Source organism: Leucoraja erinacea, chromosome 24, assembly GCF_028641065.1.
Source record: "Leucoraja erinacea ecotype New England chromosome 24, Leri_hhj_1, whole genome shotgun sequence".
Taxonomy (NCBI): Eukaryota; Metazoa; Chordata; class Chondrichthyes; order Rajiformes; family Rajidae; genus Leucoraja; species Leucoraja erinaceus.
The window spans coordinates 27,360,989-27,379,767 of NC_073400.1; the positions used below are offsets into that span (position 1 = coordinate 27,360,989).

The window sequence follows — 18,779 nt, forward strand, 5'->3', positions numbered from 1 at the left end:
TTAGTGCTTTATTATTATTATTATTATTATTATTATTATTAATGTTTAGTGATTTCTGAGTCATTGTAACTGTCACTGTATGTCATGTTGTTACTTGTGGGCGGAGCACCAAGGCAAATTCCTTGTATGTGAATAGTTGGCCAATAAACTTACTTACTTACTTACATTGTTTGTCCAAACAGAAGCAGTTCTTTGGGGATTCAGTATTTAATGTTCATAAGTGATAGGAGCAGAATTTGGCCATTCGGCCCATCAAGTCTACTCTGCCATTCAATCATGGCTGATCTATCTTTCCCTCTCTACGCCATTCTTCTGCTTTCTACCCCACAACCCCCTTACTAATCCAGAATCAATCTCCACCTTAAAAATATCCATTGACTTGGCCTCCACAGCCATCTGTGGCATCACAATTGATCACATTCATGATCACAAATTGTCCATGAAGAGCAGATGTTTTTCCAAGGACATCCGATTCATTGATGTAGTGAGCTCCGTGATCTCTCCATCGCAAATGATTGAGATTAGGCTAGAGATGCAGCGGGGAAACAGGCCCTTCGGCTCAGCGAGTCCAGCGCCGACCAGCGATCCCTTCGTGCGTTAGCGCCATCCCACACACACCCGAGACAATGTTTACAATTATAACCAAAGTCGATTAACCTACAAACCTGTACGTCTTCAGAGTGTGGGCGGTAACTGCAGCACCCGGAAAACCCAGGGTGAGATCACAGGGAGAACGTGCAAACTCCGTACAGACAGCACCCGCAGTCAGTATCAAACTTGGGTCTCCGCTGCTGTAAGACAGTAACTCTACCGCTGTGCCACATGAGGTTGTCCCCCCCTATAGATTAGGACACTGAAAATAATATGGCAGAAAGAGGCCATTCGGCCCCACAAGTGTTCCCTTGTTCAATTAGATCATGGGATGATCTGTACCTTAACTCTCACTATAAAGTGAACCTAACGCTGTCCACAGGCAATATTGTTAAAGAAGGAACTGCAGATGCTGGAAAATCGAAGGTACACAAAAATGCTGGAGAAAATCAGCGGGTGCAGCAGCATCTATGGAGCGAAGGAAATAGGCAACGTTTCGGGACGAAACGTTGCCTATTTCCTTCGCTCCATAGATGCTGCTGCACCCGCTGAGGTTCTCCAGCATTTTTGTGTACCTGCAATATTGTTAACCCTGGTGGAACTACAGAACTGATTTGCCAATTGCAAACGCAGACTAACCCACGAAAAACACCCAGTCTGAGACCAAACCCAATGACAACCTGATGCATCCATGCATCTCATCTCCTGAGGACTACCACCACCACCACCAACAGGTTCTCAATGGGGCATCTCAATGGGTTGAGGAGCAAAGCTCGTGTCTCAGAGGTCCTGAGGTTGGTGATGGGGGAGAGAGTTAGGGTCTCCGTTTGGACGAGATTTGTCATTTGGATGAGATTCGGGTTGGACTAATGAATAGGAAGAGACTTTCAGGAACCTTCAAGACCCGAGAACCAAAACCTTAAAAAAAAGTGTAGACGCAAAACTGGGCAAATGGACTATATTTCGCAAGGGGAAAATGTTACGTCACAATACCTTCTTGGATCTTGGAAACCCTGTAGCCAAAATTTCCCGTTCAAATTAGGTGTTGTATCTACAAATGTACAGCACTTGAGCATATAAAAAGAAATATCATTCTATACAGCTTTGTCTCTAGTATATTATTGTCGAATTTAACTGCTAGGTTACAACTTCCGAATTAAATGGATTATGAAATCTTATTCTTATTGACGTTTCCCGGATTTTTTTTTTTTTTACAAATTTTTTTTCGATGTTTCTTACCCCAGTCAACAAATGTATGAAATTTTCTACCTAAAATCGTAAGACAAATGTCACGTTTTCTTTTTTAATACTATAAACAGTTTGGTGTTGAATGACTCATCCTTCAGTGGAAAATGGGCGTGCACGGCGGCTCAGGTGAGTGGTGGCGGTCAGAGTTCCAGGCAGGCCATGGCCGTAACCGTTAGAATGGCAGTGAAGAGGGCGTTGTGGAGGACTTGCACACCTGAGTTGTCCACCATCATGCTGGTACCTGCAGGCAGAGAACGGTGAGGTCTTTTGAAACACTTGTTCGGAAAAATAATTATAAGGTCATAAGGAATAGGAGTAGAATTCAGCCATTTGGCCCATTAAGTCTACTACAATGTTCAATCATGGCTGATCTACCTCTCCCTCCTAACCCCATTCCCCTGCCTTCTCCCCATAACCTCTGACACCCGTACTAATCAAAAATATATCTATCTCAGCGTTAAAAATATCCACTGACTTGGCCTCCACAGCCTTTTGTGGCAAATAATTCCACAGATTCACCACCCTCTGACTAAAGAAATTTCTCCTCATCCCCTTCCCAAAAGAAGTCCTTTAATTCTGCGACTATGAACTCTAGTCCTGGATTCTCCCACTATGGAGAGGTTACGGGGAGAAGGCAGGAGAATGAGTCCATGCACGTATTCCATGTTGGGAAGTAATCAGAAGCAGTTGAGTAAGAGAGATTAAATTAATCCACTCATTTTTACCTGCTGGAACTCTATGCTCTGGAGCGCCAGAGGATGAGGGGTGGTCATATGGAGGTGTATAAAATCATGAGAGGAATAGATCGGGTAGACGCACAGAGTCTCTTGCCCAGTGTAGGGGAATCGAGGACCAGTGGACAAAGGTATAATGAAGGGGAAAAGATTTAATAGGAATCTGAGGGGTAATATTTTCCCACAAAGGGTGGTGGATGAATGGAACGAGCTGCCAGAGGAGGTCGTTGAGGCTGGGACTATCCCAATGTTTAAGAAACAGCTGGATAGATGGGTCAAGATTGGAGGGATATGGACCAAGCGCAGGCAGGTGGGACCAGTGTAGCCGATGCGATGGGACATGTTGGCCGGTGTGGGCAAATCTGAGGGGTAACATTTATCACACAAAAGGTGGTGGGTGAATGGAACGAGCTGCTAGAGGAGGTAGTTGAGGCTGGGACTATCGTAACGTCTAAGAAACAATTAAACAGGTTCATGGATAGGACAGGTTTGAAGGGACATCGGCCAAACGCAGGTGTGGCTGGGACATGTTGGCCAGCATGGACAAGTTGGGCCGAAGGGCCTGTTTCCATGCGGTATCGCTCGATAACTTTAACCTTACTGCTATTCAAGGGAGTTTAAATCGGAGCCAACGTTATCTTCAGACTCAAGTGAAGGATAGCTTGTTCCATGTTTAAACATGCCGTTCATCATAAACATGGGACGTCACCAGTTAAGATGATACACAATAAAATGGGTCAGATGGATGCACTCCCGTGCTCACAAGCAGATGAGATCTCAAGGCGACGAGGCATGAGGTAATAATAATGTGAGCTGTCTGGAGCCTCTCAGAGTCACCAGTGGGAGTAATGGGATCTGTGACTGCTCTCTGAGGAGCCTCTGCCGTGATGCAGGCAGAGAAACAAACACTGCAACTAGGCCCAGGGGACAGGGACAAGGAGCTTGGCAGGTGAGCTGGACCAGACAGAGAACGCAGAAGAGTACAGACGACAGGCACAAACTGCTGGAGTAACTCAGCGGGACAGGCAGCATCTCCGGAGAGAAGGAATGGGTGACGTTTCATAGATACATAGATACATAGAAAATAGGTGCAGGAGTAGGCCATTCGGCCCTTCGAGCCTGCACCGCCATTCAATATGATCATGGCTGATCATTCAACTCAGTATCCCGTACCCGCCTTCTCTCCATACCCCCTGATCCCTTTAGCCACATCTAACTCCCTCTTAAATATAGCCAATGAACTGGCCTCAACTACCTTCTGTGGCAGAGAGTTCCAGAGATTCACCACTCTGTGTGAAAAATGTTTTTCTCATCTCGGTCTTAAAGGATTTCCCCTCTATCCTTAAGCTGTGACCCCTTGTCCTGGACTTCCCCAACATTGGGAACAATCTTCCTGCATCTAGCCTGTCCAACCCCTTAAGAATTTTGTAAGTTTCTATAAGATCCCCCCTCAATCTCCAAAATTCTAGCGAGTACAAGAGATTGAGGTCGAGACCCTTCTTCACACTGGTGTCAGGGGAAAGGGAAACGAGGGATATAGACGGTGATGTCGAGAGATATAGAACAAATGAATGAAAGATACCCTTCGAGACCCTTCTTCAGACACATTTCAGTCCCAACCCAAAACGTCACCTATCGTCACCTAAACGACAACACCTGGATACTTTCAAGAGAGAGCTGGATAGGGCTCTTAAAAATACCGGAGTCAGGGGATATGGGGAACAATAACACCAAGCCAATTAACCTACAAACCTGTACGTCTGTGGAGTGTGGGAGGAAACCGAAGATCCTGGAGAAAACCCACGCTGTCACTGGCTCGGGAAAACGTAGGAATTCCGTACAGACGGCACCTGCAGTCGGGATTGAACTCGGTTCTCTGCCGATATAAACGCTGTAAGGCAGCGACTCTACCGTGCAGCCCAAAGCTTCAAGGAGAGGGGGTTCAAGTTTAAAGGCGGAGCGCGGGGCAGTTTTTTTTTCACACGGAGGGTTGGTCGGTACTTGGAACGCGCTTCAGGCACAGAAACCCGTGCTTGAATCTCGTCGCCTCGCACTCACCTGAGTTTTTGGATATCCTGATTTTAGCTGCTGCTCCGTCTCCTCCTTCTCCAGATGCCCGGATCACCACCAGGTAGCTCAGGTCCTCGGAGAACGGCAGCTGCACCGAGTTCTTGCTGGTTTCTGTCACTTTGATGGACGACTCATCTTCAGGCTTGTAAAACACCTGGAACAACACACGGCTTCTATCGGGACAAGCTCTCACTTTAGTTAGCGGCCAACCACGGTCTCCAGCCTTCCTTGGTCATCTATTGCCGGCCCAGCTTCGCTCCCCTCCAGTTCCCTCCCCCTCCCCCCTCTACTTTCAGACTGAGGAAGGGTCCCGACCCGAAACGTCACCCATGCTTTTCCTCCAGAGATGCTGCCCCGACCCGCTGAGTTACTCCAGAACTTTGTGTCTATCTTCGGTGCAAACCAGCACCTGCAGTTCCTTCCTGCACTTACTTTAATTTAGTTTAGTTTTAGTTCAGTCAGAGACATGCCGTGGAGGCAGGCCCTTTGGCCAGCTGACTCCACGCCGACCAGCAACCACCCTGGAACGCTAGTTCCATCTTACACACTGGGGACAATTTACAATTAAAACTACAAACCTGCACGTCTTTGGAATGTGGGAGGAGACCGGAGCACCCAGAGATAACCCACGCAGTCACAGGGAAAATGTACAAACTCCGTACAGACAGCACTGGTGGTCAGAATCGAACCCAGGTCTCTGGCGCTGTGAGGCAGCGACTATACCGCTGCGCCACCGTGATAGAACCTGGGACTGTTGGGCTGTGAGGCAGCAGTGTCAACTGTTGTTGAACCGTACCAAGGGAATGAAGGTTGTCTGTGCAGGAAAATGGTGCTGGATTAAGAGATCAGCCCTGATTTTGAATAGCGGAGCAGGTTCTTGGTCGTGGGGCTGGTGTGAGTCGGCTGCCCTGCCAGCAGCGTGTTTGCTATTTGTCATGTGCGGGGGGTGGTGGGGAGGGGGAAAAGGGAGGAACCGCTTTCAGTCGCCTCCTTGACTTTTTCCATGTCTCCTCCCTCGCGGCTAACAGTTTGGCTTGGAGGAGCCTTTCCCGGAGTCGGGACCCGAGCTTCAGCAGCGGGCACAGCGTGGACTTTTCCATCGCGGAGTGGGCGAACCCTTGCCGGGGGTCGCCAGAGAGGAGTGCTCCGATCGCTGGCCTGGTGACTTTTGGCATCACGGGGCTGTGGTCTGCGGAGCTTCTAGCCGCGGGCGTGGCGTGGACTTACCATCCGGAGTCTGAGATCCCTTGCCGGGCATCGCCGGAGAAGAGCTCCGGCCGCCGGCCTGCGGCCTATAAAATCCTATAACAGCCGTGGTCTCTGGTAGGAAAGTGCCGATTGGGGCACTCCAAGCCGTGGAGTGTATTTGACCATCCTGACGTCGGAGTTTTGATCATCCTGATGAGAGGGCGTGTATATCGGGCCCTCCGTAGCGGCGACTATGGAGGGTTTGTGGCCCCGACCACGGATGAACAAAGGAGAAGGACTGACTGAAATTTATTGCCACAAACATTCACCACAATGAAGAATGCTGTGGTGGATGTTTGTGTTAAATTCTATTGTGTATTGTGTGTTCTTTTTTTAAGTGTATCGCTGCTGGCAAATTCATTTCACTGCACCTTCGGGTGCATGTGATGAATAAATTTGACTTTTGCTTTGAGGTTTCTAGGGATAGATGGCCCACTGCTGCTCCTCTGCTGTACATTGGTTCACAATGGCCATTGACCCTGGCCAGAATGCCAAGGACGATCTCTCACCTTGTATCCGTCCACAGTGGACTCATTGTCGAAGGCCTTGACGTGGTCCCACTTGATCCGCACCCAGGAACCTTGCGCCTTCCAGGTGATTTTACTGGGTGGCCGGTTTGGAGCTGTAAAGGCAAGAAAGTGTCAACGACAAGTTCCTCCAGCAGTTTGTGCATCTTTTCCTGCTTCTCTTTATATTCCCCAACTTTGCCCCCCAACGTTAGACCTTAGACTTCAGAGATACAGCGTGCGAACAGGCCATTCGGCCCGTCGAGTCCTCGCTGACCAGTGAGCACCCCGTACACTCGCACTATCCTACACACTGGGGGACAATTCACATTTTTTTTACTGAAACCAATTAACCTACAAACTTGCGCGTCTTGGGAAGAAACCGGAGCAACCGGAGAAAACCCACGTGGTCGCAGGGTTCAGGCGATCTGATGAAGGGTCTCGACCTGAAACGTCACCTAATCCTTTATTCCCGAGATGCTGCCTGACCTGCTGAGTTTAGTTTAGTTTGATTTAGTTTAGAGATTTTGCACGACTGCACAGCAACTGGCCCTTCGGCCCACCGAGTCCGCGCCGACCAACGATCCCTGCACACTGAAGGGCCTGTCCCACTGTACGAGCTAATGCAAGAGTTCTCCCGAGTTTCCCCTGATTCGAACTCGGGGAATTACGGTAATAGCCGCCCGTAGGCACTCGGGCCTCTTGTGGATATTTTTCAATGTGTTGAAAATTCTTCATGAGTCTTCCCGAGCTTACCTGCCGTTAGCGAGTCTTCCCGGGTACCTGCCGTTAGCGTTACGAGCCGCTAAGAGACGACCCCGAGCTCCGACGTACCCGCTACGTTCATGCTCCGTGCTTACCATTTTTTTTAAACTCGGGAGAGCACTTGAATGAACTCGCACCGTAGGACAGGGGTATAAGGGTCTCGACCTGAAACGTTGCCTATTTCCTAAGTCTGCGTTTGCAATTGGCAAATCAATTCTGTAGTTCCACCAGGGTTAACAATATTGCAGGTACACAAAAATGCTGGAGAAACTCAGCGGGTGCAGCAGCATCTATGGAGCGAAGGAAATAGGCAACGTTTCGTCCCGAAACGTTGCCTATTTCCTTCGCTCCATAGATGCTGCCTCACCCGCTGAGTTTCTCCAGCATTTTTGTCTACCTTCGATTTTCCAGCATCTGCAGTTCTTTCTTAAACACTACCTACGCACACCAGGGACAATTTTTTTTTTTCATTTTCATACCAATCCAATTAACCTACAAACCTTTAGAGTGTTTAGAGTGTGAGAGGAAATAGCAGTTCTCGGGAGAAACCCCACGGGGTAAATAAATGTACAACTGCTGTACAGACAGCTCCGGTGGTCAGGATCGAACCCGGGGGTCTGTGGTGCCGTGAGGCAGCGAATCTACCGCTGCGCCAATGTTCATCTCTACCGTGCGAGCACTTTACTCACGGGCTTTCCTGGTGATGATGGTGGTGGAAGGGCTGGACGGGCCGCTGCCTGCGCTGTTGTAGGCCCGAACCTCCACGTGGTACAGGGTGCTGGCCTTCAGGTCGCTGACACGCGCCGTGGTCTCCAGCCGCGCGGTCCGCAAGCGATCGGCCGACCCCTCCTTGTCTTTCCCTCGCCAGTACCTGATCTTTGGAGTCGGGAGGTAAGGGACGGCAAGAAGAAAAATAGAAAACAGAGAGTGTTACAAGAAAATACTGAGATGACAAGGTAACGCTGTCACCTACTCATTTCGAATTCTAACCAATGAGTCTCAAGAAGGGTTTAGTTTAGTTTACATCGAAGATAGACACAAGACTCAGCGGGTCAGGTAGCATCTCTGGAGAAAAGGAATAGATGACGTTTTGGGTCAAGACCCTTCTTCAGACAGTTTAGTTTTTGTTTAGGTAGACAAAAGTGCTGGAGAAACTCAGCGGGTGCAGCAGCATCTATGGAGCGAAGGAAATGGGCAACGTTTCGTCCCGAAACGTTGCCTATTTCCTTCGCTCCATAGATGCTGCTGCACCCGCTGAGTTTCTCCTGCATTTTTGTGTACCTTCGATTTTCCAGCATCTGCAGTTCCTTCTTTAACAATATTGCATGTGGACAGCGTTGGGTTCACTTTATAGTGAGATAGTGAGAGTTAAGGTACAGATCATCCCATGATCTAATTGAACAAGGGAACACTTGTGGGGCCGAATGGCCTATTTCTGCTATATTATTTTCAGTGTCCTAATCTATAGGGGGGGACAACCTCATGTGGCACAGCGGTAGAGTTACTGTCTTACAGCAGCGGAGACCCAAGTTTGATCCTGACTGCGGGTGCTATCTGTACGGAGTTTGCACGTTCTCCCTGTGATCTCTGCCGAAACCCTTCTTCAGACTAGTTTTCATTTAGTTTAGATTAGAGATGCAGCGCGGAAACAGGCCCTTCGGCCCACCAAGACCTTGCCGACCAGCGATCCCCACGCACGAACATTATCCTACAGACCAGGGTCAATCTTACAAAGATACCAAGCCTATTAACCTACAAGCCTGTTTGTCTTTTGGAGTGTGGGGGAAACCGGAGATCCCGGAGAAAACCCATGCGGTCACGGGGGAGAACCGTACAAACTCCGTGCGGACAGACAGTCAGGATCGAATCCGGGCCTCTGGCGCTGTGAGGTCACAAATCTACTGCTATGCCCAATGTAATGTACAACTGTAACGTAACATCCCAACTTCCATTCTCAGCGCCCGCTCTGATGAAGGCTAACATGCCAAAGGCCTTCTTGACCACCGTTACTGTCTGTGACGTCAGAAAGGGAACAGATTAAAAGGACAGCTTACCTCGTAGCCCAGCAGTATCCCGTTCATCGTGACCTCTTCCACTGGATTCCAGCTCACCTCGATTTCGGAAGAGGAGAGGCTGCTGGCTTTGACCCCTGATGGGGCAACTCTTGGCTCTGAGAGGCAAGCAAGAGACTAGTTCAGCAACAAATCATAATCAGATTTATATGTTCAATTCTTTAATAAGAATAGAATTGGCAAATTTGCTACAAGATGGAGGCGGGTTAAGCCATCAGGTTTAGGGGAGGCACGATGGTAGAGTTGCTTACATCGCCAGAGAGCTGGGAGCGATCCTGACCAAGGGTACTGTGACTGCGTGGGTTTTCTCCGGGTGCTCCAGTTTCCCCCCCACACACCAAAGACGTACAGGTTTGTAGGTCAATTGGATTTGGTAAACAAAATTGTCCTATTGTCCCTAGTAGGTAGGATTGTGCTCGTGATCGCTGGTCAGTGTGGACTCGGTGTGCCGAAGAGTCTGTCTCCGCGCTCTATCTCTAAAGTCTAAAGTATAGTTTAAATGTAGTGTTTTACTCAAAGGTCTTATTGGTTGAAGGGTTAGTATTCATAAATAATCATAATCTAAACCTAATAAAATCCAGCGAGGACAATTTACACTGGTGCACTTCGAGAGACCATTGTTCATGTTCTTTTAGAAGGATATGGGCCAAACGCAGGCAGGTGGGAGTAGTGTAGATGGGGCATGTTGGTCGGCCTTGGCAAGTTGGGCCGAAGGGCCTGTTTCCACACTGATATAACTCTACGACTGGTACCCCCCATGAGGTGATGGAAGCAAAGTCCATAATCACCTTTTAAAATAGGAATTGGTGAAATGGATTGGACAGGTTTGGAGGGATACGGGCCAAACGCAGGCAGGTGGGACTGGTGTAGATGGGACATGCTGGCTGGTGTGGGTCAGTTAGGCCGAAGGGCCTGTTTCCACCCTGTGGTTCTAAATGTGTGAAAAATAAATAATTGCAAGATATGGAGTCAGAACAGGTAAGTGAAATGAATTGGGTAGTTCTTTCAAAGAGCAAGTACAGGCACAATGGGCCGAATGGCTCGTTGTGTGTTGTTTAATCTAGTTTAATCAACGGACAGATAACAATATGGCTCAATTGTGTAGTGGGGGTGACCATGGAGAGGTGACAACGATGGACTTGCCTTCTTCTGCTGAGAAGACGATGGAGACCTGGCTGTATGGACCCTGGCCCTTGTTGTTGAAGGCCTTCACCTTCACCTCGAATCGACTGTAAGGCGCGATGGTATAGTTCTGGTAGACGTATCGAGCAGATTCAGCGCCCAGGATTTTGGCATGCCGCCACTCTTTCGTCCCCTCCTTCCGAAAGGTGATGATGTAGCCAAAGCCCTCTCCGTTCTGGTATTCGCGAGGCATGGCCTTAAAGTGAATCCATCAACAAACAGTTCCATGATCACATCCCACTTCCATGGCTGCTCTTTCCCACATGGCTCCAGTAGCCATGGAAACCCCGTTCTATCCCCCCCGCACCATCACGTCTCACTACCCCACTCCCCGCCTCAACTAAGTGCCCGTCATTTACAGCGGGTAGAGCTGCTGCCTCACAGCACTAGAGATCAACCCAGCTTCAATGATGACCTCCTCGAGTGCTGTCGATGTGGAGTTTGCACGTTCTCCCTGCGTCCGCACATTCTCCCTGAAACCGGGGAATTTCCTCCAGATTCCTCCCACATCCCAAAGACGTGCAGGTTTGTAGGTTAATTGGCCACACCGAACCAAACTAAACTAAACTAAACCAAACCAGATCAACCCTCTAAAAACATAGAAACAAAGAAAATAGGTGCAGGAGTAGGCCATTCGGCCCTTCGAGCCTGCACCGCCATACGATATGATCATGGCTGATCATGCAACTAAGTATCCCATCCCTACCTTCTCTCCATACCCCCTGATCCTTTTAGCCACATCTAACTCCCTCTTAAATATAGCCAATGAACTGGCCTCAACTATCTTCTGTGGCAGAGAATTCCACAGGTTCACCACTAATATGTGTAAGAAAGAACTGCAGATGCTGGTAAAATCGAAGGTGGACACAAAATGCTGGAGTAACTCCGCGGGTGAGGCAGCATCTATGGAAAGAAGGAATTGGCGATGTTTCGGATCGAGACTCTTCTTCAGTCTGAAGAAGGGTTTCGACCCGAAATGTCGCCCATTGCTTCCCTCCATCGATGCTGCCTCACCCGCTGAGTTACTCCAGCATTTTGTGTCTACCTTCAAACTTCTAGTAGTTTGCAAACTGTGCAAGTTGTACACACAACCAGATGGAGCAAGCTTTGTTCTTCTGTTTGATTCAATAAGAGTCGCGACTGCCGTCCATTTCAAATGTCCGGTTTTTCATCCCTCCTGCAGCTCTCAATGAGCGCCCCTAGACCTGCGTGCGTAGAGACCATCCCGGCCGTGACCACTCACCGCCCACAGCATTGTCACCTCGTGCTGGTCCCCACCTCCTCCACTAATGTTCGACGGAGCCACGGTGGGAGCTAGGAGACACAAAGAAGAACATCTCCGCTTGTGAAAACGCTCGCCGACTGTGCAGAGGAATGGAGACGCACGTGGCTGCAGATGAGGAAATGCGGAGATGAGGGAAAACTTTTTCACCCAGAGAGTTGTGGATCTGAGGGATTCTCTGCCACAGAAGGCAGTGGAGGCCAATTCATCGAACGTTTTCAAGATTGAGTTTGATATAGCTCTATGGGCGGTCACGGTGGCACAGTGGTAGAGTTGCTGCCGACTTGGGGCTACTGACTATCCCGCGGTCCAGGTATAAGCTCAGAAGCGACCGCGCTTTTGCGGTTGCAGCACCTAGACTGTGGAACAGCATCCCTCTCCTCATCAGAACTGCCCCCACCATCGACTCCTTTAAGTCTAGACTTAAAACCTATTTCTACTCCCTAGCATTTCTAGGTCCTCTGAGGGAGTGCTGTATGTATGTATTTATGCATGTATTGTTAGATCTATGTACCAATGTATGTTGCAAGTTAGTGCCTGCACTGATGTAAAGCACTTTGGTCAACGAGAGTTGTTTTTAAATGTGATGTAGAAATAAAATTGACTTAACTGGACTTGACTTACAGCCTATGCAGCGCCGGAGACCATGGTTCGATCCCGACTACGGGCGCTGTCTGTACGGATCTGCGTGGGTTTTCTCCGAGGTCTTTGGCTTCCTCCCACACTCCAAAGACGTACAGGGTTTTAGGTTAATTGGCTCGGTGAATGTAAAAAATTGTCCCTCGTGTGTGTGTGTAGGATAGTGTTAATGTGCGGGGATCGCTGGTCGGCACGGACCCGGTGGGCCGAAGGGCCTGTTTCCGCGCTGTATCTCTAAACTAAACTGAAACTAAACATTGTCTTAATTAAAGAATGAGGAGTCCATTTGACACTTACCTGCTTCTCTGGTGCGGATGGTCTGAGAGGGTAGGCTGGGATCTCCTGTGCCCAAGATATTGTTGGCGATGATTCGGAATTCATAGTCCATCCACGGGATAAGGTTTATCACCCAGGCTGACTCGAGGTTGCCTTCAATATGCTGCGGATCTGAACAGATAGAACCGCAGTGTTAGATAATTGACTTCACATTTTCGTGGGAGAGAGAGAGAGACAGGGCAGTTCAGGGCCCGATTATGGAAGGATGAGAGGATATCTTATTGAAACCTGAAGTGAGAGAAATCAATATTCGTACCACTGGGCTGTAAGCTGCCCAAGTGAAATATGAGATGCTGTTCCTCCAATTGGTGATGGAGGAGATCCCGGACAGAAAAGGTCTGTGGAGGAATGGGAAGGAGAATTAAAATGTCTAGCAACCGGAAGATCACGTGGGCTGAGCGAAGGTGTCGCACGAAACGATCGTCCAGTCTGCGTTCCTCTCGCCGGTGTATAAGAGTCCACATCTTGAACAATGGATACAGTAGATGAGGTCGGAGGAGGTGCAAGTGAACCTCTGCCTAACCTGAAAGGACTGACGGGATCCCGGGACAGGGGCGAGAGAAGAGGTATAGTGACAGGTGTTGCATCTTCTGCGGTTGCAGGGGAGGGGGTGGTTTGGATGGGAAGGGGTGAGTTAACCAGGGAGAAGGCACAGAGTGTGCAGGAAGGTGCTGCAGCTGCTGATTTACACCGAAGATAGACAAAAGCTGGAGAAACTCTGCTGTTCAGGCAGCATCTTTCGTTTAGCTTAGAGATACAGCGCGGAAACAGGCCCTTCGGCCCATCGTGTCCGCGCCGACCAGCGACCCCCGCACATTAACACTATCCTACACACACAAGGGGCACTTCACATTTATATCAAGCCAATTCACCTACAAAACGATACAATTTTGGAGTGTGGGAGGAGACCGAAGATTTCGGAGAAAACCCACGCGGTCACGGGGAGAAAGTACAAACTCCGTACAGACAGCACCCGTGGTAATGATCGAACCCGGGTCTCTGGCACAGTAAGCGCTACAAGGCAGCAGCTCTACCGCTACGCCACCGTGCCACCCCTGGTGAAAAGGAATAGGTGACGTTTCGGGTCGATACCCTTCTTCGGACTGAGAGTCAGTGGAGAGGGAAACTAGAGGTTTGAAAAGGTACAAAGAATAAAAGAAAAAGGTAGACACAATATCCTGGAGTAACTCAGCGGGCCAGGCAGCATCTCTGGAGGGAAGGAATGGGTGACGTTTCGGGTCGGGACCGGTCTTGACCCGAAATGTCACCCATTCCTTCTCTCTAGAGACGCTGCCTGTCCCGCTGAGTTACTCCAGCATTTTGTGTGTACTTTTGATTTAATCCAGCAGCTGCAGTTCCTTCCTACAAAGGAATGAAAGGTATGTAAAGAACAAGTTAAAGCTCTGGTGTTGACAATACCTGTCCTGACACTCTTCCACTCATTAGATAGCGGTGTCCAGGCTTGGATTATGTACCTGCCGATAGGGCTGTGATTGTCATAGCCTCTACTCCAGCTCAGGAGCACCGAGGTGTCATTGATTTCCTTCGCCACAACACCTCCCGGTGGGCCTGGTGGACCTGGGAGATAAAAACAACATTATTCATGATTTTGTTTTTTTTAATTATCAAAAAAATGTATTCAATTGTTAAAAATAATCTTTATAATGTAATAAAACAAAACAGAACCCACCACCATAATACAAGACAAAAAACAAATATACTAAATAAACTAGTATACAACTATGTTACAATCCACATTCTTCATGTTAGCTCACTCTAAGATGACCAAGAGTGTTCATGTTAACTAGTTCTGGTCCACATGGGTGGCACAGTGGTGCAGCAGTAGGGTTGTTGCCTTAAGGGGCTGTCCCACTTGGGCACCCTAATTGGCGAGTTTGGAAGCGTTTAGGAGATTTTGAAAAAATTACATGTTGAAGACCTCCTTCGACCTCCCTTCGACTATGATGAAGACTATCTACGACTACCTTCGACTACCCTCGATTACCTACGACTAACATGCCGACCTACTACGACTAATCCTGCGAGTAAAAAAAGTATCGATTTTTTCCATGGCGACCTTTTTTTACTCACGGGCATTTTTCAGCATGTGGAAAAATACACCGCGACCTAGCTGAGGCCTCGAGTACGTGGGGACTACTCTCGAGCATGAAGGATAGTTACGAAGACCTCCTACGACCTCGTGTCAACCATGCAGTGAGTTTGAGTTGGGGGGCAAACTCGCCAGAACTCGCGGATTAGGTCGCCCAAGTGGGACAGCGCCAGGATCTGTCTGTACGGAGTTTGGATGTTCTCCCCGTGACCTCCATGGGTTTTCTCCGGGTGCTTTGGTTTACAGGTTTGCAGGTGAATTTTCTCTGTAAAAAATTACCCCTAGCGTGTGGGAAGCGGGTGAGAAAGCGAGATAATTTAGAACTAGTGTAGACCTAGTGTACCAAGAGTTTAAAAAAAAAATTAGAAATGTGGCAAAACATTGTCTGATGTTTATAGAGAGCAAATTTCAATTTTTCCATACCTAACCTGAATGAAAGTGGAATCCGTGCCTGAAAGGGTAGTTAGAGTGGATTCAGAATTAACATTTAAAAATAAATTAGTTAATAGAAATGGGAAAATTGTTGGTTTGTAGTGAAAGAGTTTGTGAGCAATGGACTATTTAGATAGCCCTTTTGAAGAGCCAGCACAGGTATAATTCAACAAGTTCACAAGTTAACATGAGCAGAATTAAGCCATTCGGCCCATCGAGTCTACTCCGCCATCCAATCATGGCTGACCTCTGCCTCCTAATCCCATTTTCCTGCCTTCTCCCCATAACCCTTCACACCCGTTCTAATCAAGAATTTGCCTTAAACATATCCACTGACTTGGTCTCCACAGCCCTCTGTGGCAGGGGAGAAGGAGTCTAGAGATATGGAAGGGTAAGGTGTGAAAAACAACAGATCAAAGCAGATGATGGTAAGGAAATGTAGAATGGTTCATATTTAAATATCAGCTATATTTAAGAGGGAGTTAGATGTGGCCCTTGTGGCTAAAGGGATCAGGGGGTATGGAGTGAAGGCAGGTACAGGATACTGAGTTGGATGATCAGCCATGATCATATTGAATGGCGGTGCAGGCTCGAAGGGCCGAATGGCCTACTCCTGCACCTATTTTCTATGTTTCTATGTTTTCTATGTTTCATTGTTAGCTGCGGAGAAGGTGATATTTAGCGGCTGGTATTTAATCAGGAGGACAGTGAAACTAGTCGAACCTGGGTGGGCGAGGGACGGAGAGAGAGGGAAAGCAAGGGTTAATTCAACAGGGAAATCAATGTTTATATATCCCTGGAGAACATGGTTAGGTAATGTTTCGGGTCAAGACTGAAGAAGAAGTCTTGACACAAAACGGCACCTATCCATTATCATCTGGGATTCTGCATGACGTTGGTTAGAACCAAAGAACTGCAGGTGCGGGTTTATACCCAAGATAGACACAAAATGCTGGAGTAACTCAGTGGGTCAGGCAGTGTCTCTGGAGAAGGCAGTGTCTCTGGACCCGAAACGTCACCCGTCATTTTTGTCCAGTGTGGCTGCCTGACCCACTGAGTTACTCCAGCACTTTGTGTCCCTCAATGATTTTAGTCATTGACTGCACAAAAGAAAATGGCTGTGATTATCTCCAGCAACAAGCAAGAATAATGATACGGTGGTGCAGAGAAGCAGATGATTGCAGTACAAGGATTGTAGACTTCACTGAGGAAGTACGCAAAGAGTCGCCACGTTTCTGGTGCCAACTTGTGTCCTTCAAGTTTCAAAGTTCTTGAGAGTACAAAGTCTTTTAGTTTAGTCTTTTAGAGATTCAGTGAGGAAACAGGCCCTTCAGCCCACCGAGCCTGTGCCGACCAGAGATCCCCGCACACTAACACTGCCCTACACACACTAGGGACAATTTACAATTTTACCAAGCCAATTAACCTACAAACCTGTACGTCTTTGGAGTGTGGGAGGAAACCGGAGCACCCGGAGAAAACGATACAGCTCGCGGGGAGAGCGTACAAACTCCGTGCAGACAGCACCCACAGTGAGGATCGAACTTGGGTCTCTGGTGCTGTAAGGCAGCAACTCTACCGCTGCACCACCATGCCGCCTTAAAGGCCCGATGTCCTGGCAATGACACTGGGCAGGTGGTGCAGGGGTGGGAAGGATTTAACTGAATTCTTTGGTGTAACCATGACAACATAAGGCCTACTAAAAGGTTGAGGCCTGCATGTTGGTAAGAGAAATGACATTCCCAGGGAAGAAAAACACAATCACGCCTTGTTTTATCCTCGTCTCCTCAAGAAAACAAAGCTGTGGGGAATGATTGATATGCAAATCGATCCCAAAGGACTATCCATGCCCTTTAATTATTTGGAGAAAAGAATCTTGGTGGGATCGAGAGCTTATGGAAACATCTGTCACACCAGCTGTTTGTTGATTCCGCAGGCCCAGACCCCATTGATGTAACCTAGCCATTGATCGACCTACATCTGAGTGTACGCCATCTCGCTGTGACACTTTACATCAAGAAGATTTACAATTAACATGGGAGGTTGAAGAGATTAATATACATCAGTCGGATATCAATTAAACATTGCAAATCAAATTAAAGTCCCCAGTGATTTGAATTTAGAGCTGTTTTAAAACCTAATGGGTTGACGGCGGACAATAATAAACATTATTTAGGGCGGCACGGTGGCGCAGCGGTAGATTTACTGCCTCACAGCGCCAGAGACCCGGGTTCGATCGTAACTACAGGGGGGGGGAGGTAGAAGAAAGGAGAAAGGAAGAGGAGAAGCCAGAGGGCTGAGGGGGAGCTGAGAAGTGGAGGAGACAACAAGGGCTACCGGAAATTAGAGAAGTCAATGTTCATGCTGCTGGGGTGCAGACTGCCCGAGCGAGATATGAGGTGGTGCTCAATCTGGCCATGGAGGAGGCCCAGGACAGAAAGGTCGGATTTGGAATGGGAGGGGGAGTTGATGTGCTGAGCCCCCCCGGGTCCGATCCTGACCACTGTAGCTAACTGTACAGAGGTTGTACATTTATTTATTCCGTGGGTTTTCCCCGAGAATTTCTATTTCCTCTCCCACTCTAAAGACGTGCATGTTTGTAGGTTAATTAGCTTGGCACGACAATGAAAAAAATAATTGTCCTTAGTGTGCATATGATAGTGTTTAAGAAGGAACTGCAAATGCTGGAAAATCGAAGGTAGACAATAATACTGGAGAAATGCTGGGTGAGGCAGCATCTATGAAGACTGAAGAAGGGTTTCGGCCCGAAACGTTGCCTATTTCCTTCGCTCCATAGATGCTGCTGCACCCGCTGAGTTTCTCCAGCACTTTTGTCTCCCTTCAATTTTCCAGCATCTGCAGTTCCTTCTTAAATGCATTAAACACTTGATTTTTAACACTTTTTCCATAACTTTGGAAATCTTTCAAAGAGTTTGATTACTCATCCATTCTATTACCTTTCTTCACTTGGCTCTGTCAATGAAATACTCGATGATTACTTAGGAAAGGGTTTGTCCACTTAACTACGTTAGGACTGGTTTGTATCGCAATTCCATTTACCCAATATTCATACATTAGAGTTTAGAGATAGATACAGAGTGGATCCACTGAGTTCGCACTGACCAGCGATCACCCTATACACAAGCACTATCCTATTTACTGGGGACAAATTACAATTTTACAGAAGCCAATTAACAAACCTGCACGCCTTTGGAGTGTGGGAGGAAACCGGAGCACCCGGAGAAAACCCACGTGGTCACAGGGACAAGGTACAAACTACATACACACAGCACCCATACTAAGGATTGAACCCGGGTCTCTGGCGCTGTAAGGAAGCAACTCTACCGCTGCACCACCATGCGGCCCAGTTCCTTACCGAACAAGATTGGACAAATCCTCTTTGTCAGCTGTTTTTGGAGGAGAGAGTTCCAGATTTAAATTTTCTTTTATGGGCAGAAGTGTTTCTTAATCGCTACTGAATAATTGAACTCTTCAGCGGGTCAAGGCAGCATCTCTGGAGAAAAGGAATTGGGGGACGTTACAATTCTTCGACCTGAAACATCA

General features: G+C 48.0%; 1 protein-coding gene across 1 annotated transcript in view; it reads right to left on the bottom strand.

The window, feature by feature from the left end:
- Positions 1-1,740: 1,740 nt before the first annotated feature.
- Positions 1,741-18,779, bottom strand: part of cntn2 (contactin 2) — a 124,784-nt gene continuing 107,745 nt past the window's right edge. Inside the window, exons 16-24 of the mRNA XM_055654883.1 lie at positions 14,093-14,251; positions 12,635-12,784; positions 11,660-11,730; positions 10,378-10,612; positions 9,217-9,332; positions 7,852-8,038; positions 6,401-6,513; positions 4,632-4,797; positions 1,741-2,080 (exon numbers count right to left, since the gene is read on the bottom strand). Of these exons, the coding sequence (XP_055510858.1) occupies positions 1,980-2,080; positions 4,632-4,797; positions 6,401-6,513; positions 7,852-8,038; positions 9,217-9,332; positions 10,378-10,612; positions 11,660-11,730; positions 12,635-12,784; positions 14,093-14,251 (1,298 nt within the window). The 3' untranslated portion in view covers positions 1,741-1,979. The remainder of the gene's footprint in view (positions 2,081-4,631; positions 4,798-6,400; positions 6,514-7,851; positions 8,039-9,216; positions 9,333-10,377; positions 10,613-11,659; positions 11,731-12,634; positions 12,785-14,092; positions 14,252-18,779) is intronic.